We start from the raw sequence: 20,703 nt of genomic DNA, 5'->3' as shown, positions 1-20,703 counted from the left end.
ACGTCCAACCAAATACTTCACCACCTCTTTACTTACGACTACTGGATTAGAGGCTGATAGTGAATAAGTACACTTACCAGTGCTACGTCCAACCTCCTAGATCAACTAACCTATATGAGAGTGTATAGCAGCAACAGTTGAACAGCTCAATGCTGATTAATCCCACCGTACTATAGCGTATAATAATTATAGCGGATGTATTATTTTATTTTGCTGATTTAATGAAAAGCTTAGTTTATATCCCTCGAAATATACTCTTGACTTAAACTTGCCGTAAAATCGTTTTCGACTATTTAGAGAGTCCGTTATACGAGTTTCCACTGCAAAGTGATTAGCTGTGGTTATAATTTCATACGTAGAAATTAATAGTAGATTAATGGAAACAGATGTGCTCTGCTTTTTATTTTGCACATTGCGCTATTACGTATCAGCCCTTAGCAAAGAAGATGCGTAGCCACCTCCTCTGTAGCACTTTTCATATCAGGCTTCCTCCTTCTGATATGCTTATCTAAACTTCTTTCAAGAACTTGTCAAATTTCCTAATTGTTTCACTCTCTTTGACCCCAAGGGTTGGTTGACCAATTATAGGTCGTTTCGGTTATAGGCCGGCAAATTTGATATCCTCCCAGCGATTTCGATTGCCAATACGTCAGGTTGTTGTTGTTTTCAGCCTGGTTTCTCTGTCTGGTTTCTCTGTCTTTTCACTGCATCTGACTTGTCACTGCATGTATTATATAATGTTGACCAATGTATTTCTGTGGTCTGCATAATCCAGCAATTTTGATTGTCTGGTTGGCCAATACGTCAGGTTGTTGTTGTGCCTCGGTGCGCATGTGCAAGCGAGTATTGTGTTTGTGTGTCTGTCTGTCTGTGTATGTATGTAGTCTGTGTATGTATGTAGACTGCTACAGCTGCTCAATGATCAATCAAGTGCAAGTAAGAGTTTCTGTAGGTTTCTAGTAATGTTTTCTTGGACTTTAATTTGTAAATAATGCTTAGTTCATTTCAAAAGAGTGCGTAGCAAAACTTGTTCACCGAGTGTTGCTACTCTACTTAGTAGTTAGCTCTGCACTAGAACGCTAGCTATTGGTAGCTGCAAGGCTCTGCAGATGCAGCTAGACTTGCATCAATCGTTTGATCATCACCCACTCTTTGAGTTTGCCTGTGATTCTGGATTTTGCCTGTAGAATGGATTTTATTTCGTGGATTTGTGTGCAGCAAAAATTAATGTTCATCATGATAATTATTATATATAATGTGTGTAGCTTTGGCACCTCTTTTATTGTTTTCAGACTGGCCTATAGCCAGAACATACTTACGTGTATGGATTTCCACTGAAAAATTGCTGTGTCAACTGCATTACTACGAACATTAGAGTGATGGGCATATTACTTACCTGTCGTGTGAACCGTAGTAACATGGCGTACAATGTCAGGTAACGATGAAAATTGTATGCTGTATAATTGCTTTTTGTCAGAATACATTAATGTCCCATCTCAAAGGCACAGCCACACCTTCGCTAGGATCCCTCACTAGGCAGTGATCGATCTGTGCACACCCTCCAAAGTTGCCTGCATGTACTACCGTAGAAACTGGATTATTAGTGCATGCGCTTTTAGGGTCAATAGCAGAGCTCTATACGTTTATATTCGAGAATGCGCCTATAATGCAGTCATTTCAAGCCCCACCGATGTCTCTGTGATGAGAGCTGACTCGCAAGCTGGCTAGAAAGTGAGCAAGCAGGCAACCCTCATACTATTATGTTACAGTTCATTTAACATCATATAAATACATAATTATTAATAACAGGAACTTGGAATAAAAGGACGATCAGACAGGTAACAGCATGCCCAGAGAGTCTCGAATATCACCAGCTAACTAGCTCAAAATTAGCTGAATCAATTCTAAAATTTCATTTAAAAGCGCGGAGTATAAAAAGCTTGCAGTCGAGCATGCGCTTAAAATAAAGATACGCTTATAATCAAGTTTCTACACTGTTAAAAATGTGGTGCTATTGTAACACCCCATTGTACCAAATATGGCACCCATATATGGAGTTTTACAGCACCACAAAACTAGTAGTCATTTTAAACTTCCAAAAACACTTCTAGCTCTGTGTTCTTGGATGCTTCTTACCATTCTGGAGGGCGGGTCTAAGCGTTTTTTTTCTCACAAAATAATAATATGTAGACTAACTCCACTTAAAATGGCGGCCAGAGCCAAGGAAAACAGTAGCCTTTTTTCGAAATATCTCTTCGACCCGCCCTGCATATAGTGAAGACTAGCTGTACCTAAGTTTTATAGTAAAAATGTCTATTCGAGCCATGAAATGACTACTGCGTTCAGCTGGACTTCCAGCTCATTCTACTCATTCTAGCTGGAAAAGACCACTACATCTAGCTCATAAATAATTAATGAGCAAACGGTTGACCGTAACCTGGTTTTTGAGCTTTAACAGCATTAATATGTGCTGTACTTGCATTTCCTTGGAGTTGCTGCAACTCCAAACTGTGTGTAACTTTTACAACTACGTATACACCCACAATAGTGTTATTAAACAAGCATGTTGGCTTTAATTACCGGATTAGTCACTTCTGGAATTCTGAGTATAAAAAGAGCTGCCCAGGACGCGACCTTTGACCCCGAAATTTCCATTCAAGCCTTAGTAACGAGTTCTTTTATCTCTTGCACAAAAACCGCTCAGAAGCCACTCAAACACATGTTAAATATTCGCGCAAACACAAGGGGGAGGACAAGGGGGAGGGGAATATACATTCCAGGTTGTTTTTTTCTTAGCAACAAATTAGCAACAAAAAAGAGTAACTAAGAGCTGACAGGCTCAAGGTAGGTAGAATGGAAATAAAATGTGTGTTCAGGTTCAGGTCAGCTACAGTGAGCAACTTAGTTTCTGGAGGATCACTTCAGTATTGCAACTACGTCATTGAAGAAGGTGAATCTGAAAATAATTTTGTCATTATTATATCCAACAAAATCTGTACTACCATCAGGGTTGTCAAGTGGGTGCACGGTATCAAGGGAAGAAGCTCTCCCTCCAGCGAAGAGGCGGGATCACCTGATTACAAAAGTAAACGTAAGTTATCTTTTTATAGGTGGACGGAAACGCATAAGTCACTAACACACTAACACATAATAATGTACGAGTAAATTAAATTATAGGTGGTAGTAGTAGTAGTGAACTTCCAGCACTGGGGGGAGACAAAGCTTGTCCATTTTGCCACCTCTCACACCTTGTGTTGTAGCCACATCCCCTGGCTGGTTGATAGGAGCATCTGCACCAGATTTGCGGAATATGACAAAGAGGTACAGGCTGTACACGAAGTTCTGGAGTCTATCGGGAAAGTCAGGGGTGTGGAAGTATAAACTGACCAAAACTACTGTAAATGACAGGAGGGACATAATGCCTCATTGTGTGCTAAAAGTAAGTTTAAATCATATGCAATCCATTTTTGTGTTGCCTTTTGAGATCAAAGGTATAACAGTGCAAATAAACTGCTAATCATAGCCATGTACAGTCGAATGGCCAAGGCAGAAATTTATTTCTCAGACCGGAAGTACTTCCTGTTGTCCATTTGGATATGCGGTTTCAAGCTCAATTTTTGTACAAACTTTAGCTTAGTGTAACATTTTATTCCTTGAAGGTACTAAATATATAATTTTATATTATTTATTCTTATTGCATCCTCTTCATAACAATATCTATATCACAAGTTCTACACAGAGCCTTTTGTGAAACCACCAAAATCTTATGGTTTTGACTTACCTGTTCATTAGCTGATGCAAAATCAGTTCCCCACCCCATACCAACTCCAAACTTGGTATATCGGTTGTTTACAGGTTAATACCATTGTATTTCAAAATTTAAGCTGTTCTACTGAATAATTATTCCGGTAGAGAATACAAAAGTTGGGCATGATTTTACACACTAACCACATAAATTGAAATGTTGTCCAGTTTTGTAGCAACCACGTAGATCTACAATGGGGAAGTTAAAATACACAGGGGAATCAAAATGAGATCTGTTAAGAGACGTTTTCACTCAAAAAAGAGCATGTGACGGGGAAGTTGGGAAGTTAAAATACACAGGGGAATCAAAATGAGATCTGTTAAGAAACGTTTTCACTCAAAAAAGAGCATGTGACATCCACTGTCCACAATCCTGACGAATCAAATGTTCTGTGCAGAAAAGACCCTTTGTAAAAGGGCTAGAATAGATCAGAATTGTCCTCTGAGTATAGTGTTCTCCAGTCTTTAGTCTCCCCCCATTCTTCATATGCCTCCGAGTACTCCCACCTCAAATCCTGGTACTGGCCGTTGAGCAATACACAGCCAGATTTTACTGTTAAAGCTATAATTTTTTCCTGCATGAATATAATGACTGTGAGTTGCTCTGTAAACTACAGCAAAAACGTCCTGACTGAGTGTGTTTAGAGCGCCACTAAAACACAAGCATTGATTACTGTACGCCCACTCACCCATGACTGTGGTATTGCATGCCTATAAGCCTGATTTTCTCATTATAAAGCACATTAACAACTTAGCTATAGACCTGACAGACCTAATTTAAAATTGGGACACGAACTATTTTTTATTCCATCTTGCTGTACAGTGTACAGCTTGAGAAACCATGAAATTTTCAAGCTGCGTAAAACCCACAGAAACGGTGAGAACAACTAGATAATCATTCACAACATAGAATAGACCTACCTGTACAAGATAACCAACTTCAAAGTTGTGATCTGGTGGGGAACTGATAATGCAGAAGCAGAAGTAAAGACACTTGATCCACATACTGGCTTGTTGCCAAGCTCAAGCGTGATTAAAATCCACAAACTTGATATCCACCTGTAGCTGAGATGATGCCCTTCCAGTTTGTAGTGCTAACATGTGCTTCTAAACTGGCCTCAAACTCAAGCCCTCGTTTTTGTTTACTCTCCAATATGACGTAATTGGAAATGCATATTAAATTAACCGTTAGGCATTTACATGGACTTCCGGTACCTTGGCCATTTGACTGTGTAATAGTTATTACATACTTACTTTAAAGTTCATTAAAGTTCATCGTCCACATCTGAGTATAAAAGAGCACCATCGTTTGTCAGATCATCAACCCAATGTGTTGGCTCTTCTGACGGTTGCTCAGCATCATCAATCTCACTGTACACAAATTGTGTAAATAGATGAAACGACACCATGGATCTTTGCTGAATGTAGCACTCCCATATATTGTCCACAAATTTAAAAATGTCTTCTTCACCAGCACTTTCATGGCAGTCCTACGTTCAGGCCTCCTCATGTTGCTCACTAGTCTACTTTCTCTACTACTTTCTCTACATACGTTCTCGTTCTGTAATGTAAATACATATTCCATTGTATACAGTAGGTAGTACAACATACCCAGTCCATAATAGTCAGGTTCTCATTTCAAAAGTACTTGATCCAAAGTGAATACGTTTTGGTACGTTTGTGAGTAGCTGGTGATTGAAAGACTCGACCCAGAACGTGTCACGACACTGCAAATAAACACAACGCATGAAATAAAATCATCTATAATAATAATTGAAAGTCGTCACTCGACAGTATGACTCCGCATGCCGCCTTATAAGCTTCAATTTTGATCTTAGAGGGTTTGTAACCTGGACGGTGGCAGAATGAGGTTTGTCACAGCCCTCGTGCTTGGCAGAACAATAAGAACAATAATATCAATTAACATAATACATGTAAACATAACCTTCCGCAGCTTTTCTGCTGACTGAGCACAGTTCTTCATACAGTAGTACAAGTTGATTTTTGTACTTTTACCTAATGGGGATTATATTTATGTGACTCAGCAATTTCATTTGTCAGATAACTCTGGAAACCAGGTCTTTCCTTGAGCCTTCTTGGCTATTTTCGCCATTTTCTTCACAATTACACCGACTTCGTTGTTATCACTTACCGTGCCAGGTGTCGTATGAATTCACAAGGTTCAGCTCATCAGTGATGCATTTCTTCGCTAGAGGTTGATTGTCATGAGCTACTTCAACTATGTTGAGACCTACGACAGTATATGTACACAATAATTAAGGCATGGGCATGTTGATACCTTTTCCAGAACCTGCGGAAGAACTATCTTGGTACATGCAACTTCTCGAGTCTGTGCACAATGATGTTCGGTTCTGACACATTTGAGCAGCTGTAACCATACATTATTATTATGCCATTTGAGAAACTCCAAAACCTGAAGAAATGTACCATGCACTCCTAAGCCGGTATCGCTACTGAAGTGGATGTACTGACTCGGTAGAACTCCAGCACAGTCCTGGACCAAAAAGTCAAGTAAATAAAAATAATGACTCTGGTTGACAATGTATCGTCCACCTAGTGTTCGTGAGCTAGCCCACCACTGACGCCTTCCGCAATTGTCACATTGAAATTCAACGGAGGACGTGCCCCTTCTACTAAAAATTTTAATAAGGCGTTACCTGAAGAGTAGTGGTGGGCGTACGACTGGCACTGACATGGACTAGCACACAGACGGGAAAATGTTTTTTGCTCACAAATGGTGTTGTCATTGCCAGTGAAACAGAAATGACAAACTTGTCTGAATTCTCGGCACGACATGAGAGCCAGGGCAGACTCTGTCCCCGAACGTCTTCTTGGCCTCGAACTTCAGCTCCAGTTGGTACCTAAAACCGTGCCTAGCACGAAATGAAATTTCAGCCATTTTTTTGTTCTGGTTTGAACGAACTACCTTGTGCGAGAGCTCACATACTCGGAAGAAGGCGCATCAAGAAAGAATGTGTATTATACGTCAAGGGCGTCTTTTTGCAAGACTTAAACAAATTCATCTTTTGCCATTTTTTAATTTCCCCATTTTCCCATTGCATCTGGTCGGAGCTGTCCTGGGCACGCCCTTTTATAGTCAGCATGCTCGTTTAAAGCACTGGTAGTGGGTAGGTATAGGTGTATAGTTGTCATAGCTACGCTTCATGCAAAAGCGTATAAAATTATTGCATGCATGCTAATGACCAGCTCACTTAACATAACAAAGCATGATGATTATGATTATGATTATAAGTACATAAACCTAGATAAAGATATAGCTGTAAAATTATAAAGATATACGTACATAAACATATATATCACTAACTATGCAAACTTTTCTACAGTGACTCGATATCAAAGACGTAGCTTCAAAGAAGGAGTCCACTTCATACAAGTCCACTTCATACATCTCCTTTTCAACGACGACAAAGTACATTGATCCAGATTCAAGGGCAGTTTCCTCCATCTTTCTTATCCATGATGTGTTAGGTCTATCTGGTACTGGTCTCGAGCTCTGGATTTCCGCCATGTGGTCCAGCTCGCGGACATCCGGAAAAACAAAAGGCAGTGCATAAATGTATATATTTGTGCACGACCTTTTATCTCTTATAACAAATCTCTTATAACAAATCCAATGTGCATGCTATTAACATAATTATGTAGGTTCACCTTGCTACTCCCCCCCCCCCCCCCACATATACGCGTGTACACATGCACAGGATGAGAATCCATTCTCGAAGTATCAAGTTTATCAGTAAACTCGTACATAACAATTACATACATTGAGCTTGACAATGATCGTCTGTACTGCATTCTTCTTTTTCTGAGAATTAGCATCTTCAGAACTGAATAAAAATGTAAGACGATTGTTATTGGAAGATATGCATGGTTGTGTTACTAGGTTGTGTTACTAGTGGATTGTGAGTTGTTGTTGCTTCTTAACACTCTTTGATTCAAATTCTTTCCAACAGTAGAATTTAGGTCCCCCTTTCCCGTAATTTGAGAAAATTCATTGATCAACTGCTTGAAAATAAAGAGAAACAAAACGTTTACAGCTATATACCATAGCAGGTCTTGTTACATGAATAATAGTGAACTTACATAGACATACTCAGTCAACGGTGTGAGAACAGCTACTTGTATGAAAGATCGACGGTGAGGTCCCAGCTCAGACATAAGTTTGTTTTGGACCATTCCTTTTAAAGTTAAAGGAGAGTGGTATGTCTTTGTACAGAAGTTGAATCTAAAGATTTTGTGCTTGCTTGATCAGATCCACAAGCATGGTTAGAGGCTCGTTTTCGCTTGGGTAACATGCTCTCGGTTTTCTATGCATATTCTTGAGCCTTGTTGAATTGCTCTACTCCATGAACCAAGAGTACACAATTTGATAATCAATGTGTGCTGTACTTACATATCTTGTTCCAAGACGGTATCTTGTTCCTTTGATTGATATGATAATTTTGCAACATCAATAAACAACATCAATATACTTGCGTTATCGTTGGATACTTTGCTCGAAATAGACTGGACAATTCCCTCCTTGCTTGACTAGTCAACTGTCCTTTGGCAAGAGAGTATTGTGTAGGAATAATAAATGTGTAGGAATAATAAAATAATTTCCCCTTCCTTCAGATTTATCAGCGACGTTTTTCAGAACCAAATCAGCCTATTATGAGTATGACATGATTATCACATGCGTATAATTATGCATGCATGCATACATACAAATTAACACCAAGCATTTCTCTCCATCACATACGTTATGTAATAGTATAATACATTCTGTGTAATATGCTATCTTTTTAGTACATGTATCATACCTTAATATGAACCTCATCATTCCACAAAGAATCCAGGCTGGAAGTGAGAACGATCATATAAAAATTGATTAACTCACAGTGAAATTCTGATCAACAGTCCGATTAGACATGCTTGTTACGTTGCCCTCTGTTCCTGTGTGTTAATGATGATAATCTTGGTAGTCAGGAATGATATATCATCCCTTTAATTAAATATAACGTGATATAATTATCATACTTGCTTTGTTCATTACATCTAGTTCCTTCAAACTGTAGCTGGTCCACACTTTTCTGTTGTCATGGAATATATCAATGATATCAGGTGAGTAGTTCTTCCATTCAAGTTTTCAGCAGTACTGATTTGTAAGTAACGAATTTAAATGTAGTTTAATGTAGTTAAACGTACGGGGAAGTACCCTAACCGTGGCGTTACTTCGGGTACACGCTATGATAACAAAGGCTTGGCCCTCTGGCCTTACCGCGCATGCGCAGTATCTGACTCAGTAGCCAGAGTGTTGGAAAAGACTCATCTAACTCCTTGAGCTGTCTTTGTCCTTACGAGCTCTAAACAGCCCCTACCACCCAATCAGTCCCAACTACAGCGTTGGCTCTGCTAGACGACCTCCGAGCCGACCTGTCTCGTTGCTGTGCTCCCCATGGCCGACGTGGTGCCGGCATTCTGCAAATGGACTACATGGTTCACGAGAATCGACCCGGTACCAGACCCTGCTGTGGAAATTTCAGTACCCGGTGAGGGATTAGCACTAGCCTTTCGGGTGCCGCATGTGCTGGCCACTTCTGCTTCTACAACACCGCCCGGGCCGCACCCGCAGAGTGAGGGAAGGAGAGCCACTCTGTATCTGCATACAGCCAGTGTATCCAGTTCTACTCGGCCGATCTCCCCCTGCTGATGTCACTGAGCAGAGGGCTTGGTCGCACGTCAGCCACCAAGACGAAGGGTACGTATGTTCTTTGTTTGTGAAGTAGGTTTGTTTGTGAAGTAGGGTCAGAGTTCATGCAGTATTGTTACGTACAGAGGGATCCAACTCAGACCTACATGACGATGACGATGTCACTGAGCAGAAGAAGCAAACTACAAGAGGACTTGGTCGTGCGTCAGCGTTCTTTGTTTGTGAAGTATAGGGTCAAAGTTCATGCAGTATTGTTATGTACAGAGGGATCCAACTCAGACCTACATGATGATGTCATGATGATGTCACTGAGCAGAAGAAGCAAGGGCTTGGTCGCGCGTCAGCCACCAAGACGAAGGGTACGTATGTTCTTTGTAAGTAGGGTCAAAGTTCATGCAGTATTGTTACGTACAGAGGGATCCAACTCAGACCTACATGATGATGTCACTGAGCAGAAGAAGTGAAGAAGTAAAGTACAAGAGGACTTGGTCACGCGTCAGCCACCAAGACGAAGGGTACGTATGTTCTTTGTTTGTGAAGTAGGGTCAAAGTTCATGCAGTATTGTTATGTACAGAGGGATCCAACTCAGACCTACATGATGATGTCACTGAGCAGAAGATGTCACTGAGCAGAAGAAGCAAAGTACAAGAGGACTTGGTCACACATGTTCTTTGTTTGTGAAGTAGGGTCAAAGTTCATGCCGTATTGTTCTGTACAATTGTTCTGTACAGAGGGTCTACATGATGATGTCACTGAGCAGAAGAAGCAAAGTACAAGAGGACTTGGTCGTGCCAAGACGAAGAGTACGTATGTTCTTTGTTTGTGAAGTAGGGTCAAAGTTCATGCAGTATTATGTACGTACAGAGGGATCCAACTCAGACCTACATGATGATGTCACTGAGCAGAAGAAGCAAAGTACAAGAGGACTTGATCACGCGTCAGCCACCAAGACGAAGGGTACGTATGTTCTTTGTTTGTGAAGTAGGGTCAAAGTTCATACAGAGGGATCCAACTCAGATCTACATGATGATGTCACTGAGCAGAAGAAGCAAAGTACAAGAGGACTTGGTCGTGCGTCAGCCACCAAGACGAAGAGTACGTATGTTCTTTGTTAAAGTAGGGTCAAAGTTCATGCAGTATTGTTATGTACGTACAGAGGGATCCAACTCAGACCTACATGATGATGTCACTGAGCAGAAGAAGTGAAGTACAAGAGGACTTGGTCGTGCGTCAGCCACCAAAACTAAGAGTACGTATGTTCTTTGTTTGTGAAATAGGGTCAAAGTTCGGTTTGTATTGTTATGTACAGACGTACATGTTGATGTCATTGAGCCCAAGGGTACAAGAGGGCTAGGTCGTGTGGCTGCCACAAGTATGTTTCTTACCGTAGGTGACATTTTCTGATTTTAAGTTAATTATTTTTATATTACACAATTTATAGAGTAACATTTCCTCCGTATGTTGTCGTAGTTGCATATATTGATGTACTTTGTGAGCCAGAATTTAATTATTTTATTATTACAATATCAGATTCACCATCAGATTCACCTAATAATGATGTGCCTTGTGCCTCAATGTGTGATGAGAACTGGTTGTATGCCGATTCACAATACAAGAAGTCAGTTGCAATTACACATAGAAGCATATCTGTCATGATCATGTTATTATTTACAGGTTCAGCAGCTTCATCAACACTTTAAGTATTTTTTTATATCCCTCCCTGTGTTTTGGACAGTTGATGAAACATTAATTTCATGGTAATACTAAGTGGGCGGGGTATAGCTGTCAGACACGCCCCTCATCCGTAAATTGAAGTAAACGGTGACCTTCGTTTATGCCCTTGCACTGCTAACAAACAGCAGCAAAGCTACCGTTTTAAGTTAGTTACAGGTAGAGTAGACCCAAAGGTTTCATTCTGCTCCCTACATCGTGTTGGTTTGTGAGGCTGCATGTCCGTGCATTGCTGCTCCATGAACGATTTCAGCACTTTTCGGTTGATGCATTCATGCGATTGCACTGCAACGATTTTACAGATCTGGCTCCTGATACTGCAAGGTGTTAAACTACAAGTGATAAGGTACTTCTACGTCACCCAAGTTTCAGTGATAGATTCTTCTTGTTGCTGTGGACATTAATTTGATGGCCATACACCTTTCGTTGTTATGTTAGAAAAAAAAACCTGGGCCCATATGGTATATACCAGTCACTGACATATTTGACCCACTTGAATGTTACTACAGTAATTATGAGGCATCGTACACAGCATCCCGTGCTTCTTTCACTACGTATCCAAAGGAACTGTCTACAACGCAATTGCGTCACAGGATTGTCAGGTTCAACGTGTACTTCTATATAGGTACAGGGACACCTTGCTTTTCAGAGTACTTCTGGATATAACCGATCACCTTGAAAGGTATGGTGTGTGACTGTTTCAGACTCTGCGTCTGAATAGTCCGGGGCTCCGTTAACGGCCGAAAACAAAAAACAATATTATTTCTTGTGGATGTAGCGTCTTATGGATGTAGCACCTGCCACTTCCAAATTTGCCGTCTGTAATTCAATCCATCGACATTGACAAACTCAGGTGTGAATACTAATGAGGAAGAATGGTCGTATCTTGAACTGGTTTGGCAACAACAAGATCATTTTGGAGTGCACATTAACTGTGTGAACAACCCTTTAACCGTCGGATTCTTAATTAACAGTGAAGTGAAATTCTCTATCGGGTTTCCAGGGCAATAAAATGCCTAGCAACCATATACCATATACCAATAGAATGCCCACGCAACGCAACATATGTTGCCATAGCAACCACAGTTATTGCGCCCACCCATTTTATCATTTTAAATGCCCGGCCAGCGGTGAGATAAAATCCAAAAATTTTTTTTCATGGATCAGCCTATTGATTTTCACATCATATGAATGTAACAGTAACAGTGCTAAGATAATTATATCTTGACATCAGAGAGAAGGTGGGGCTCGGTGAACGATCTATGAAATTTACAAGCTCACATAAAGACTGTTCATTACTGCTAATTCTATTTTAGCTATACTATACTTACACTACTGATATTCTATACTAGAGTCACACAGTGAGCCCTCTCCTGGTCTTTCACCGTTCTGGTCCATAGCTAGCTGCATGTCATCAGTGTTCATCAGTGTTCATCAGCATCTGGCATCAGCGTCTGGCATAAAGCTGGTAGCCTTTGGGAGGTATCCTACTCTCCCCTCTCCTTCATAGGCACTGTCATCACCAGAGGAGACATCGCCATTGCTGCTGTTCAAGCACATCGGCACAAGTAAACAATCTAGCCATAGCGGTACGCGGTAAGATGCTAATGAAATTTTAACATAGCAACGTGGCTTGGAAAATTCTAGACTAAATTGCACGTGATTCTACAGCTCTTCCTCTATACAGGGATGTGCGTAGTTCGAGCTACTTAGAATTTCGCAAAAAAAGTCACTTATTGCGGGCCACGATCGTGGCCCGTGGCGGTTAAAGGGCTAACTGCTTTGCGACCACTTTCAGTCAAGTATTGAGCTGCTCCCTCCCACAGTCAGATTTTAGCCAGGCTTCTCAATAGCTGGCCTTTGTTGCATGTAGCATGCATGTACGGTCCACTTTTATATACGTATATACATTGCTCTTCTGCTGTGGTACATGCATGGTCCTGGATATAACTTTTAATCATAGATGATGGCTTCTTATAGCTGGAGTGTTCTCTATAGCTCCTAGGTCTCTCACTTAGGAAGGGCGGCTAATTCATGAGACTGGCATGCAATTAACACAACAGCAATTAGAGACCTAATGAGCAAATCCTCCTCTGGGTGGATTACAATGCGCAGATTATGCCTGTGTTTGTGTGTGTGTGTGTAGTATAGTAGTGCCACAGTGCAGATTTTATTGCAATGGACTTACCGTATATGCTTGATCAGGACCCGCGGCTACTAAATGTTTCATTTTGCTGGAAGAGGAGGCTACAATTCAAGAGAGGCCACTGTTCAAGAGCGGCGTATATTAGCTCCAGATAATTTAGTTTGTCATCAAAAGTTGTTTTCACCTGCATAAACTTGAACTCTGCCATGATAAAGTCTTTGTGAAGGGAAGCACTAACAAGCTGCTACTTGTAGCTACGTACATGTAGCTATATAGCTGCTAGTAATAATTTTTGTTGGCTGCCACGTGCAGAAATGCTAGAGTCGAAGTTCAATGAGGCTACTATTTGAGAGCGGCTACTAAATGTTTCATTTTGCTAGCAAGGGAGGCTACTATTTGAGTGCGGCCTTTATACAAGAGCGGCCTCTGATCGAGCATATACGGTACTCGACTTTAGCCAGATGTTTTTTTAACTCTTGGTCAAGCAGAAGTTGCTTATCTTTGTCCAGGCACTCCCTCTTTTCCAGTTTCAATTAGAGCTTCTAGTCATTTCAGGGACATTCACACTCACCACACCCACACTCACCACCCACACTCACCACACTTCAGACACGTTCATGGCAGTTGTATGTTGAGGGCAGTTGTATGTATTCAATATAAAACTGCACTGCACGAGGTAGTACAATAACAATCACACACGTTGTACTACGAACATTTATAGTAGTTTTAGTGGAGCTTCACCTTTAACCAGGTACATGAATAGCAGGGTCAGTCAGAGCACATCATGGTACAAGAATTAACTATTGTGACGTCGGCCAGGCGATGCAACTAGCATGCTCTATTAATTTATCATAATTATCAAATAATCAATGAACAATTCCCACTCCACTCCACTCCACTCCACTCCACTCCACTCCACTCCACTCCTCCACTCCACTCCTATGAAGATAGTCTCACAAAACACAACTCTACGACCTGTACTTCTTGTTCGGGCTTCCTATCTTGGTACTATAACACGATCACCTACTTGGATCTTGTCATACTGATGATCTTGCGCTCTCTCTTTCCAGGCGCCTACTCAATCCCGTCTCTGTAGAGACGTTTCTCCTGACTGGAGCATTACATTGGTACGCTTCAGCGGGTGGGGTTCCATCCAACCCAGTGGTGGATCCAACCTGAACGCAACAGGTACGCAACAGGTACAATCATTGAATCAATGTAGACTGTGTAGTAAAGCAAAGGGGGGGATCCGTGGCCGCCACTGCAGCACCAGTAGGCAGAATATTTTTGTTGGCTTCTTTTGCAGCTTTGTGCCTTATACCATCATAAATTCACCATCACACCATCACATCTTAAATCACATCTTAAATCACAAATTATTATCACGTCTTATTATCACGTCGTCATAATTAAATCATAATCAGCCCCTGTCTATTTTACATGACCTCGTGACACATGTGGCCATTGAGTGTTCTTTGTTCTTAGAGAAATATAAAAATCAAGTAAGTAATTCTTGGGACCTTGTTATTCTTGGCCGGGACCTTGTTAGAGAATGACGCCACTGTCACTGTTGCCTATGTATCATGTATCAACATAGTCTTAGAATCAACATAGTCTTAGAAACCACCTGTTATTACTCATTGGCTATCAGTAGGAGGGTGCTCAGATTGCGCTATAGCGCGAAAAATTTGCGGTATGTCACAGTGTGAAGAAGTAGTCGATCATGTGATCGTACTGCTGTCTTCATTCCCTTGCTGTCTGAGAGGAATTTGTCTGGACAGCTGCCTAAAAGCAAAGGTAGTGTTACTAATGATTCTGGCATGATGGAATGCACATTCAATATCTTCTCGTCTCGTCTGTGGAAGAGTGGAAGAGAGGCACATTAAGTAATAAATAATTTTTTCTCTCTCTCAACAGTTTAATTTACGACGATGTTGTACAAGCGGGGTCTGGGAATCTGCAAGTTTTTTGGGCGAGACTTTGTTAATAGTCCTTTCCATTTAAGAAGCTGAAATATCAATATTACCGTTAATTAAACGTGAGGATAACTGGAGTATTTGACATTGAAAACTGCGTGATCTTGAGCAACGCATAACCGCTATTTAGAGGAGGTCAATAGTAATATTCAAAGGTTGGGCTACACAATGCAAGTTTTTCCAAGAGTGTAGCAGATACAAGACAAAAGTGAGGCCACAGTCAGTGTTTAAATGTAAGACTACAGCAGGACTACAGCAGAGTTCTAAACGAAATTTGCACATTAGCTAGTCCCTAGCAATACACAGTATTTGTTATTATGCAGATGGCCACAACTGGCACAAGTAGATCTATAGGTGAAGAGGCAGTCACATTGACAGAAGACATTGACAGAAGATGACATCCCTGGATTAATGAGCCATTGGAAAAGCATACTATCTCCGAACTATGGTGGTGGCTTCTTTGTCGAGGAATAGTTGTACCTACTTCATGTAAAAAAAAACGTTTCCATGTTGAACACTCAGACTAATGCTGTCCTCAGGGCTACAAAGGCAGGCAAACCAGTTGTTGATGTTGATGGTTCATATTTGTATCGGAATTGAAATTACCGTATAGTTTCGGGGGACAAGTATTGAGACATGACAAATATTGAGACATTTCGTGGCTTGCACTGCACTGTAGGCAAGGTGGCTTCATTTGTGGGTAAAATATTTGTGGTCAGACCTCCAACCACGAAAACCACGAATATTTTGCCCCACAAAAATTACTTGTTTCTCTGTTTCTCTGTTTCTCTGTTTCAAACATGCCACACTAAACTGCAATGAAATATAAAAAAATGGGTGTGTTTTACAAACATCATTTCCTGTTGTGCATGCCATACTTCTAACCATGGTTACACCATCTAATTACCTACGTAATGGTACTATTTGACTATTTGGTACTATTTGTTCATGAACAGCTGGGTTTTGCGCATCCATTTTGTGGTTGCACTATCATCACCACAATCATTGTGTAGCTTTCTTGTGAACTCCACCTTGACTTGCATGAAAGGGTTCCATTTGGTGTTACTCTACAGATATGGCTGCAACTGGTAGGTAGCTATTTTTTCTAAAGACATTAAAAATGATGTAAATATTGTACAAAACACGAGTTACTTGTCAACAGCATATTTTAGCTCTGTCAAAGCAGTGTGTGTTGGAAAGCTGAAGAAAACTGGAAGGCTGCAGCAATACTCATCAGCAATACTCATCAATGAGTATTGCTGCAGCCTGCAGCCTCCAGTGACATGTTTTTGTTTAAAAATTCGTATTATCTTATGAACCATACATTCGTAGCTAGGGTATCTTGACACAATCCACAATCATCGAATTATGTACACAAAACAATATTAATATTATATGAAGGCAGCCTAAATAAGTGTTCTCAATGTGACACGGTTCAATCAGGATCTGCAGAAACTTGTCTATGAGGCAGACGCTCTTTTCCCGGGAAATGTTTTCTTCACCTACGTTTTCTTCACCTACACACAAGTTTAATGGTGGCTCATGTTTAATGGTGGCTCATGATGTGCACTGCTGAGCCTAAAGCCTAAACAAACTTATTGGGGCGAGCGAAGCGAAGTATGCAATTTTGTCTGTGTGTGTGTGTGTGTGTGTCATGGACCGGCATTTTTGTACTCGTGACCCTTTACCAAATTTTACGTGAAAGCTGCACATGGGCACAAGAGCTAGCTAGCACAGATGAGGCACAAGGCACGCGATTTCGATAAACTAACAACAAGAGAGCGACAGGCAAGAGGGCAGGAAACAAAGCAGCAGTAAGTACATCCAAAACGTTAGCCGATATTATTGTTCACTGTTCATTACAGACAACAAAATGCAGCAGAGACTGATATAACCAAAACGAAACGTTAGCCTTATTGTTGAGGACAGGCAGGCACGCCTACAACAAAATGCTGCTTCCACCCAAAGCTGATACAACCAAACGTTAGCCAATATTATTGTTCATAATTATTGTTCATTACAGAGACTCCTGAGGCACGCCTACAACAAAATGCTGCTTAGCAGCAGAGCCTCCGGTAAATACATCCAAAACAACCAAAACGCTGCTTCCACCCAAAGCAGAGCCTCCGGTAAATACATTCACTGTTCATTACAGGGACTCCTGAGGCCAGGCAACAACAAAATACAGCTTCCACTCAAAGTAGCAGAGCCTCCGGTAAGTACATTGTCAAAGCATCAGAGCCAGTAAAGTAACTACTACAGAGGCACGCTTGGAACAAGACAGACAGAGGCACACACAACAGAGAAACGTGAATCCACTGTGGAATGCAATTTGCAAAACTTTCACTCTAAGCTGGCATCTTTGGAGTGCACGTTGTGTATAGAGAAGTTCCCCAATCTGGTGTACAAGAAACTCTACTCCTCTACTCCTCTACTCCGCAACCAAGAGTTCATAAGAAGAGAAGAGTATCGAACTGCCTATACTGCTACGTAAAAACTGTGCACAAAGTAACATGACTAGCACGCGATTCAACATTGTAAAATTACTAGTAATCTTCCAGTAAATGTTAACCGTGACGTTTTTGGGGGCGTGGGGGGCGTGGGGGATTAGTAGAAACGTAGGATGAAATCATGAATTGCTCGCGTTCAAAGCTGATCGAGCTGCACGATGGAGGATATTACAAATCATATGCTACAAATCATATGCTAGGAAAGCGAAGGACAACTGACCTTCAAGTCCAAGAGTGTGAAAAGAGGCCCAGGATTGTTGCTTTTACACTTGCTGAGTTTGAGAAAGCTGGCAAAGAGAAGTATCCTGATCTTATGTTTTCTATTTGCACAAAGGTAGATGGAGCTGGTGCATTAACTTGCTGTAGAAAAGACTTGCACAATCATCCTCCTCTTGGCCTGGTTAGTAGGGTTAGGGTTACCCTAGAAGAAGATGGCAAATATGACTACCAAGTTCTTCTTTTTAGCAAGGAGAAGGGAAAGATTGGCACTGTTAATGAGTACATGTTATTGTGTGACCAGGTTTCCGTGAAAGGCGGTTACAAGTTCTGTCCAGGGATTAATCCCGACATGTATAAAACCAAGTATCATGATGTTATTCGATACGATCCTAAGAAACTGAGACGTACGGTGCATCCTGTCCAGCAAATCGATTCTGGCAAATGTAAGCTATGGCAATAAACTAGCAAAGAATGCTAGCATCTTGGAGAAAAATAATATGACTGACGTAATGTGTTCAGGTTGCAAGTGCTTAATTAATGAACTTAATCAGAGATTGAAAAAAGTGCAAAATACTACCTCCGAACAGAAACAACACCATGTGAATGCGTCTTCACGTTTTCCTGAAAAGTACCTGTCCCCGAAAAGCCTGAAGAAGAAGCGGCAGAACATGCAACAGGAGCGCACAGCACTGCTAAAGAACTATACACACACGGAAATAAGCCTTAGTGAAGATCAGCATGACCAAATGTGCGATATTGTGGATAAAGTCTCCAACGCTAAGGAGCTTGAATCCATGTTCACTGATGGCGACAACCATGGAGTTGGACTAGCTCTTCGAGAATTGTGGAAAAGTGACCTTCAAAACGTCAAGAAGGAGTTTGAAGGAGACCAACAAAAAAATTGTATTTTAAGCACTTATATAATTATCAATGCTCATTATAATTATATAATACATGCACCTTGTATAATGCAGTGACCGGCAGTCGAAGAAATCGATGGAGCATTGTAACAATAAGGCTCGCATTAGCTGTTTTCACTAGATCTCCTGCAGCTTATGATGCGTTGAAAAGCTTCGGTCTTCTTCAGCTACCCTCTCGGGCAACACTGCAGTCATATACAGGAGCATTTCGTGATGAAGCAGATGAAGCAGGTCAGTGTTACAGTACCAACTATCATATAATTATATATTATACTATACTATTATATAGGAGCCTCACACACAAGACTTGCACAAGAAGCCAAGCGTGTTCAAGTTACAGAGAGTAGCAGAAAAACTGAAGGTACCGCACGGTGATGGTGTATTGATTTTTGATGAAGTAAAGGTTGTATGCCGGTTGATGTGGAATTCTCGTAGTCATCAGCTAGTCGGACTCGCAATGACTCATGAAGAACTTGCCTCTCTCACTGACGTTTACCAGCTGCTAGATCCAGACTACCGAACAAAGCAAACCGCATACATAACCGCATACATACTGCAAGTTTTATGGCGTGATTTGACATCACCGTTTGATGTGGTTGGTCCATACTTCACAAGCTCTGGTCCACTTGAAAGCAAATTCATTTTGTCGTGTGTGTTCGAGTCTATTAAGACATTTCATTTGTATGGATTTAATACATATGCCTTAGTATGTGATGCAGCTGCTCCCAATATATCTGTGGTGAAGGCAACGGGTGAAGGCAACGAGTGGAGTAAAGGGCGCATTTGGGACCAATGAGGTAAAGCCAGAATTTAGGAACCCTTTCAACCCAGGAAGAATGATTTATTGGATTATCTGTCCAAGCCATCAGGTATATATAGTGGAAATTTTCTTGTTTCCTGTATAGCTAATTCCAATATTTATATTTCAGCTAAAGAACATGATCAATGCCCTCTATTCCTCGCAACGAGGAGGGACGAAGTCATTTGAGATGAATGGCATTAACTTTGGATGGAGAACAATAATTGACATGTTCAAACGTGAAGTTGAAAGACGTGAAGTTGAAAGACGTAACCTGGGTGCTGCACGAATGGTACCTCGTCTCCGAGAATCTTACGTCCTACGTGACGCATGGACAAAGTTGAACGTAGCTCCTGCTAAAGTGATGCAGGTGTAATATATACGTACATGCATGCATGTATTTACTCACTATATACCACGGAATTGCAGCAGGAGCAGGTTCTAACGGAATTGTTTCATCACACATCTCAAGTTCCACCTCCTGAAGATGCCCAATCAGTTGGGATTACCAGGCTATACTTGGAAGGATGCAATCAGCTTTTTGAGAGAGGACTTGTTTGTCACACCAAGATCAGGGATAACGACAGCGAGGTCCTCAAGAGTATTGATAGCCTTTATCAATTCTTTTTGAAATGGTATGAATACTTGGTGAAAAAATGTAAATATTATTGTTAACGCTACTTGGAATTATGACTCACCGAATGTATTATATATAGACGATAAACAATTTCATCCCTGTAATGCCAGACAGAAGTTATTCCTATCATGGCAAAGTAAGTCTATATAATGCGCACTATAATAATTATTATAAATAAACACATGCACTATCTATATACACAACAGCCTGGGACAACCTACGCATTGAT

The 20,703-nt window shown here is 40.9% G+C and overlaps 2 protein-coding genes, 1 long non-coding RNA gene and 1 pseudogene across 10 annotated transcripts in view; 2 read left to right on the top strand and 2 right to left on the bottom strand.

Annotated features, from left to right (window-relative positions):
- The window catches only part of LOC135345477 (uncharacterized), a 64,286-nt gene that overhangs the window by 23,179 nt on the left and 20,404 nt on the right, over positions 1 to 20,703 (bottom strand). The gene's annotated exons all lie outside the window — the stretch shown is intronic.
- LOC135345724 (uncharacterized) lies at positions 7,707 to 9,518 on the bottom strand. 2 transcript variants are annotated; one of them, XR_010397847.1, is made up of 3 exons: positions 8,863 to 9,518; positions 7,927 to 8,778; positions 7,707 to 7,845 (listed from the first exon to the last, which is right to left on the bottom strand). It is a non-coding gene; the product is annotated as an uncharacterized LOC135345724 (long non-coding RNA). The 2 variants fall into 2 exon arrangements; XR_010397846.1 differs by having other exon boundaries at positions 7,707 to 8,491; positions 8,646 to 8,778; positions 8,863 to 9,517.
- Positions 9,520 to 11,294, top strand: LOC135345712 (uncharacterized). 7 transcript variants are annotated; one of them, XR_010397834.1, is made up of 10 exons: positions 9,692 to 9,894; positions 9,950 to 10,050; positions 10,111 to 10,218; positions 10,268 to 10,339; positions 10,401 to 10,493; positions 10,539 to 10,631; positions 10,693 to 10,785; positions 10,846 to 10,922; positions 11,067 to 11,154; positions 11,211 to 11,287. XR_010397834.1 is itself a non-coding variant. In XM_064543158.1 (8 exons), exons 3-8 carry the CDS (start codon positions 10,201 to 10,203, stop codon positions 11,284 to 11,286), a joined length of 552 nt encoding a protein of 183 aa, XP_064399228.1. In that variant the 5' UTR covers positions 9,692 to 9,894; positions 9,950 to 10,050; positions 10,111 to 10,200; the 3' UTR covers positions 11,287 to 11,294. The 7 variants fall into 7 exon arrangements, 3 of the variants coding, with proteins under 3 accessions (XP_064399229.1, XP_064399228.1, XP_064399230.1); XM_064543158.1 differs by lacking the exon at positions 10,693 to 10,785 and having other exon boundaries at positions 10,111 to 10,339; positions 10,846 to 10,908; positions 11,211 to 11,294; XM_064543160.1 differs by lacking the exon at positions 10,693 to 10,785 and having other exon boundaries at positions 10,111 to 10,339; positions 11,211 to 11,294.
- Positions 18,093 to 20,512, top strand: LOC135345430 (uncharacterized; annotated as a pseudogene).

This window comes from Halichondria panicea, chromosome 12, assembly GCF_963675165.1.
Source record: "Halichondria panicea chromosome 12, odHalPani1.1, whole genome shotgun sequence".
NCBI lineage: Eukaryota > Metazoa > Porifera > Demospongiae > Suberitida > Halichondriidae > Halichondria > Halichondria panicea.
Note: the sequence above shows the minus strand (reverse complement) of the source record. Positions and strands in the feature narration are given on the sequence as shown.

Excerpts from the sequence above, each read along its gene's own strand:
- LOC135345712 (XM_064543158.1), top strand. The coding sequence starts at position 10,201 with ATGTTCTTTGTTTGTGAAGTAGGGTCAAAGTTCATGCCGTATTGTTCT. Across the intron at positions 10,494-10,538 it reads GTCAGCCACCAAGACGAAGG|AGGGATCCAACTCAGATCTA; the intron begins GTACGTATGTTC and ends AAGTTCATACAG. Across the intron at positions 10,632-10,845 it reads GTCAGCCACCAAGACGAAGA|ACGTACATGTTGATGTCATT; the intron begins GTACGTATGTTC and ends TGTTATGTACAG.